Source organism: Silene latifolia, chromosome 4, assembly GCF_048544455.1.
Source record: "Silene latifolia isolate original U9 population chromosome 4, ASM4854445v1, whole genome shotgun sequence".
In the NCBI taxonomy this organism is placed as follows: Eukaryota; Viridiplantae; Streptophyta; class Magnoliopsida; order Caryophyllales; family Caryophyllaceae; genus Silene; species Silene latifolia.
Window position 1 is genome coordinate 106,826,177 of NC_133529.1, and position 5,683 is coordinate 106,831,859.

At 40.4% G+C, this 5,683-nt stretch overlaps 1 protein-coding gene across 2 annotated transcripts; it reads right to left on the bottom strand.

Moving 5' to 3' along the window:
• Window positions 1-3,907: 3,907 nt before the first annotated feature.
• LOC141652386 (nuclear pore complex protein NUP205-like) lies at window positions 3,908-5,394 on the bottom strand. Of its 2 annotated transcripts, XM_074459850.1 has the most exons (5): window positions 5,280-5,394; window positions 5,077-5,187; window positions 4,599-4,935; window positions 4,451-4,509; window positions 3,908-4,167 (listed from the first exon to the last, which is right to left on the bottom strand). In XM_074459850.1, the coding sequence occupies exons 1-3, from the start codon at window positions 5,322-5,324 to the stop codon at window positions 4,753-4,755; spliced, it is 339 nt and encodes a 112-aa protein (XP_074315951.1). In that variant the 5' UTR covers window positions 5,325-5,394; the 3' UTR covers window positions 3,908-4,167; window positions 4,451-4,509; window positions 4,599-4,752. The 2 variants fall into 2 exon arrangements, with proteins under 2 accessions (XP_074315951.1, XP_074315950.1); XM_074459849.1 differs by having other exon boundaries at window positions 4,451-4,935.
• Between the last annotated feature and the right edge of the window lie 289 nt (window positions 5,395-5,683).

The window sequence follows — 5,683 nt, forward strand, 5'->3', positions numbered from 1 at the left end:
CTCGGCCTCCTATGTTGATTTGAAACAAAAGTAATCTTTTAGCTCAGATGAAGAAGAAAAGGAATGACAAACAGAGATGAAAGAAGATGAATGAAGAGTGATGAATTCTATTTACCAAGCTCTTCACCGTCCTGTAGGATAGGTGACCCTCCGCAACCCAAAGCAGGTGCCTACTGTCCCAGGTCTCAGCCCACACACGTGCTCCCCTCAGCTGGCGACCACCCCGTCCAAGGTTGGCCCGTCTCGGGGCCTCCTCCTCCTCAACAACCTCCTCCTCTAGGACCTCGTCCTCAGCAGCCGTCACCGCGGCAGTGAAAGCCTCCTCCAACGCCTCCTCAAGCATCTGAGAAGGGTCAACGGCAGTGTCTACGTCCATGGGATCCCTCCCGGATGTAGAAGCCTCGTCACCTGCAAAATTAAAAGTAAATTTAGGCCGCGTCAAGCGACGACAAGCCTTGATTAGGGGATTTTCGAGTTTTCGGAGCTCCGAAATCGCTCTTTTCTCGCCATCTTTGGCAAATTTCCCACAAACCCGTCCGCTCATGTGGTAATTTGGGTCAAGTCAAGCCTAAGTTGAAGCCTAGTCATGGGTTCGAGTCGGAATTTCGACAGCATTTCGTTATAACGGCGATTATGCCCTAGAAAGTGTCCTGAAAAAGTCATCACAAACCAAAATTCCGAGATGGTAGGAAGTTTACCCATAATACAAGGATTCCAAATATCAAGTTTCGTCACAAATGGGCAATCCTAAGGCTATTTTCGAAGCGATTTACGGTTTAGCTGTGAAACCGTCACAATTTCACTCAAATGCTCAAAACTCAATGAAAATTCGAAACAAATACATGGTTATGATCCTTATATTACCAATTGGCCGTTTACAAAGTCAATTTTTCAAGGCAAAATCATTTGGGGGAAAAGTCCCAAATTTTCGATTAATTAGGGTCGAAAACCCTAATTTTGTCGATCTCATTTGATCAAATACGGAATATAAATGCAAGATTGATACACATACCTCGATTAGTCATGGCAAATGCAAGCTTTTGGATCAAATTTTGACGGAAATGGTTGGAATTTGAGAGAGAAATTGAGAAATTATGTTTCGAATAAATGAAGTAAAACCCTTTGTTTCATCGGGTTTTTACGCAGGAAAGACACGCCCAGGAATAGACGCAGTAAGTGCTGCGCCTCTTCCAAGGGACGCAGCTCTTGCTGCGCCTCTTCCTCAGCCTCCCTTCATACGAATTTTCGAAAATTCGTTATGAGTTCGTTATCTTGTGGGCCCATCTTTGCTGCGCCTCTTCCTTGATGCCATATCGGATATTTGATCCGTTTGACATATATTCTTCACCCGGATCCACATCTTCCAAGCCAACAGCAAATTATCGCCTTATTTTTATCCAAGACCTAGCTTGTCACAACGAGCGTTCCTTCTTTGACAGGTGTTTCGACACACATTTATTCTGTTCCCCCAGCGAGAGTACACAGATAGACACTCCCTCTCGAGACATGGAGATCAGTTCCCGATTATGTTCCCCCAGTGAGAGTACACGGATAGACACTCCCTCTCGAGACATGGAGATCAGTTCCCGATTATGTTCCCCCAGCGAGAGTTCACGACCGACAGTCATTCCCTCTCGAGACATGGAGATCAGCATCGACCACAAACCCTTCCGAAGTTTATTTGAAGACGACACAAGCAGATTTCTCCCAGCAGTTCCAGACTGTGTCCTGCTGTCTTCTCCCAATATCGTGTTTTGTTTCCCCTGGAGTTTCAAGGAATTTCAGGTATGGTCTCTTATTATGGTTGAGGAGCTTCCTTACGTAGTCTAATGGACTTTAAACGACCCTCCCCGATAGTCGACACACTCTAAAATGTTCCCGACGACAGGTCCTTGGCTCAGACCCCTTGAGTTTCCTCGCGTCGCCATAGTCGTCAGGTTGTAATCTTCGATTGACCTGATGGCTATACTTTGACTTTCGCCTTGTCCAAGCCTCAGTCAAAGTGGGGGCTCTGTAGATACCTCATTTCTGCACCTCCCGCAAACCACCCGGTGATGATTGGGCCGCATGTTTGGTACGCGGAACGATTTGTGACAGTTCGTAAGTTTATCGTCAAGTGATCGCTCAAACACTGGTGTCTACCTCTTAATTGTCATCTACGTGCCGATACGGTCGTTTTGGCAGTAATTAGAGTACATTTGGAGTCCGGGTCATAAAAACCGTCTTCATTTTCTAAAACCGAGTCAGAATGTTCTGGAATTTTCCGGATATTTCTATTCCATATTTTGCAATCTTTTAATCTTTGGCAAATAATTTCCCGTAATATTCACACAAAATATTAAGGAAAACAACATTAATCCGTTATTCCATAACCAAAACACGGAAATCTTTCTTCCGCAGGAGGAAACCACTTGGGAAAGGACGCAGCAAGTGCTGCGCCTCTTCCAAGAGACGCAGTGCTTGTTGCGCCACTTCCCAGGTCCTTTTCTGCGTATTTTTCGTATCTTTTCATATTTTTTCGAGATTCACTTCCAAAGTTTCTCCGAAAACCCTATTTCCTCTACGTGATTAGTATAAATAGAGACCTTCGGTCTCACATATTTCTCACGAGAGTGTCCGCCCTTCTCTTCTCCCTTTGCATTCTAAGACCACGCTCTTGCTTTTTGGCGTCTACGTGCTTGAACTTTCGACCACGTAAGCTCGGATCCTTCTGAGTACCAGCCTCGTTTTGCATGACCGACCAATTTGACCAACTCCACATCAATAAACATTAATAAATCTTGTTCGTTTTCCTCCTAGAGGGCACTTTCGTCTACATTCGAGTCGAGCATCACTAAACGTTAACTTAATTCATCTCGTTTCGTCAAACATGTAAGTCTGAGGGTGTAAATCCTTCTTTATTTATTGTTCTTTATTATTGTAATCATCATTGTAAGATTTATGTCGAAAGTAATATTAAAACCGATTTGTAAAACCATGTCTTAAAACCCTTTTTTACGGATTATCAGAGGGCAGCCGTCGAGAAAGGACGCAGCAACTACTGCGCCTCTTCGAAGGGACGCAGTACCTGCTGCGCCTCTTCGTGAAGCTGCCGCAGTTCCTTCTTCCTTTCTTCTTCCTTCGTCTTTTGATAATTCGATTGTTTTGTTTCGTTTTCAATTGTTCATATTTCTTTTAACCCGATAATTTGATTATATTAATTTTAATATGTTAATAATTCATTGTTAATTAATTCATCATAATTCTCGACTTAAATCCCAAGTAATTCATATTTGCGGGTTTTCGTCATTAAAATCAAATTCGGGTTTTAGAGATTCGATTCATCCATATTGAGTCTCTGGAATTCATCCTTGACATAGTTGCATCTGTTATTCATCGTCACCATCATTAATTCGTCGTTAAGAACTTGTTTAACCTAATTAATTTGTTTAGTTTATTAATTTGTAATTAATTAACCTTATTAATCTTGTAAATACTCGTTCTAATTAGTTTTCATCCGTGTTTTATCGTTTTTATGACTTAATTCACATGTAAATAACCTGTTAATCACTTTCATTCGAGTCAATTATTCATGATCAAGCATTAAAATCACCAACGAACATTAACAATTTGCAATTCCGGCTTCACAGCCAGAACTGAGCCAAGGAACGGACTACTACAAAAAAAGGCTTAGAGAACTGTTGAAATGAGCTTTAGAAAACGCCTTAGAGGCGTTCTCCAACTCACCGTTCTCTAAAGCTTAGAGAACTCTTAGAAGATGCGTTTTCTATTCACAATCATAGAGAACGGTTAAAATGAGCTTTAGAGAACACCTGATAAGCGTTCTATTTTCCTAGGAAAAGAGAACGGTTGGGTAAGCAACAGTTCTCTATCCCTCTTGGTTTTTAAAAAAAAAATATTGATGATATTTGGATAAAATTAATATATTTAATTATTCTCATTAAAATCAAGTACCGATACCAATACACTTGTTTCACAACAGAGCTCAAAACAAAGACAAATTTGACTAAGTCCTTTTACATAACTTCAAAACATAGCGCTACATGCACACATAATCTCATCTTTAATTCATGTTGTAACTTCAACCGCACATCTTGCAGCAACGTCAATTGATCCACTTGGAAGAAAGGAATAAAAGGATGAAATGTGTCAAGTGATAACCTGTCACTAATAACAAGAACAACCATACGTAAGATATGAGTAGTAGAAAGGAGAATTAAAAGAGGCGGTGAGTACGATAAAGATGTAAGTATAAAAAGTTCTAAAAGGTAAAAAACTGGAGAATAGAATAGCAGGTCCAAATCAGCAATACACACATGAAGCCAAACACGGGGAAAAAATTTCAAGCAAAGCTCTCAACATTTATAATTAGTCTTAATAGATCAACACCATGTAGCAAGACTAGCACTGAATTAGTGGAGTATAGAAACGACATAATGTAAAAACAGACCTTGAGAGAACATCGCTGTGTATCTAGTTCCTCTCCACAAGGGTATAACGAAATATTGACTGCAGGAAATGTAAAGAAAATAAGGCGGAAATTGCAACTCCTAGAAAGTAGTCAGCTTGAATTCTTGAAAAACAGTATAAGAAAATACCAATCAGCTGCTCTTTGCTCAAACAACCGATATTACTTCGCTTTCATGGTGGCACCAATATGACCTCTTCCCAAGTGATACTGATAATCAAGAAAAACCTTGTTAGGTTCCAATCACAACAACATGAACTCGGGGCAAGGAAGGAATCTGATTCTCAGTAGGATTGAAGGTTCCGATTGTATTTCCAAGCCTCAACAATCTGAGACCAGCCAGCTAGCATATGAAGTTGTGCAACTTGTTCCTCAAGGTTCCTATTGTATTTCCAAGCCCACCTCAGCAATCGCTGAATCATATCTCTTAAATCATTAAGTTCCAGCTCATTGTTGAAGGCACTCAACTAGCAACGCAACAAATAGTGTCATTCCATACAGAGAAATGCTACTAGACTGAACATTGAAGAGGTAATTTATAGAAAAGGTGCAACACAACTACCAAGTTTTTGTAAAATAGGATGGGGATTAAAAGTTACATCACAAACCTGCCAGAGCTTATCCCGAAATGATTCAAGATTAATTAGCCGGTCCCCTCTCTCTGAGTAATGGTATACACCACTCTTTTCAGAGACAGAACTTCGAAGTATTTCTTCAGCCTGAAAAGAGAAGGCTCATTTTAAAAGCTCTATACAGAAATTTAAAAGATAAAGCAAATGAAAGTAAACGTTATAAAGTTATCAGGCTTTACCAGCATACTACACTTCACATTGGCCACAACTTGTGAATAGGCCATAGTGGCCTCAGGTGGTCGAAACTGAATGACGTCGAGCAGTTCTAATGCCTGAAGTTACGGGAAGCATACATATGAGATGTATTATGCAGTTCTAATAATGAAGAATCACATCGAATAAGCTTGAAATAGAATAAAGCTCGCCACTAATGAAGGTTTCTGAACTCAATAAAGTGTAAGCAACGACAATCAGCTCGCCACTAATGAAGGTTTCTGAACTCAATATAGCCATGACAATATTCTCATTTGAATTAGACATGAAGCTCTTCTTAGCACTATAACTCAGTACAATCAGCTCAAGACTTTGCCAACAACGCACGAATTTCTTCAAACTCAATCCAAATGTGAGGCTCATATAATGG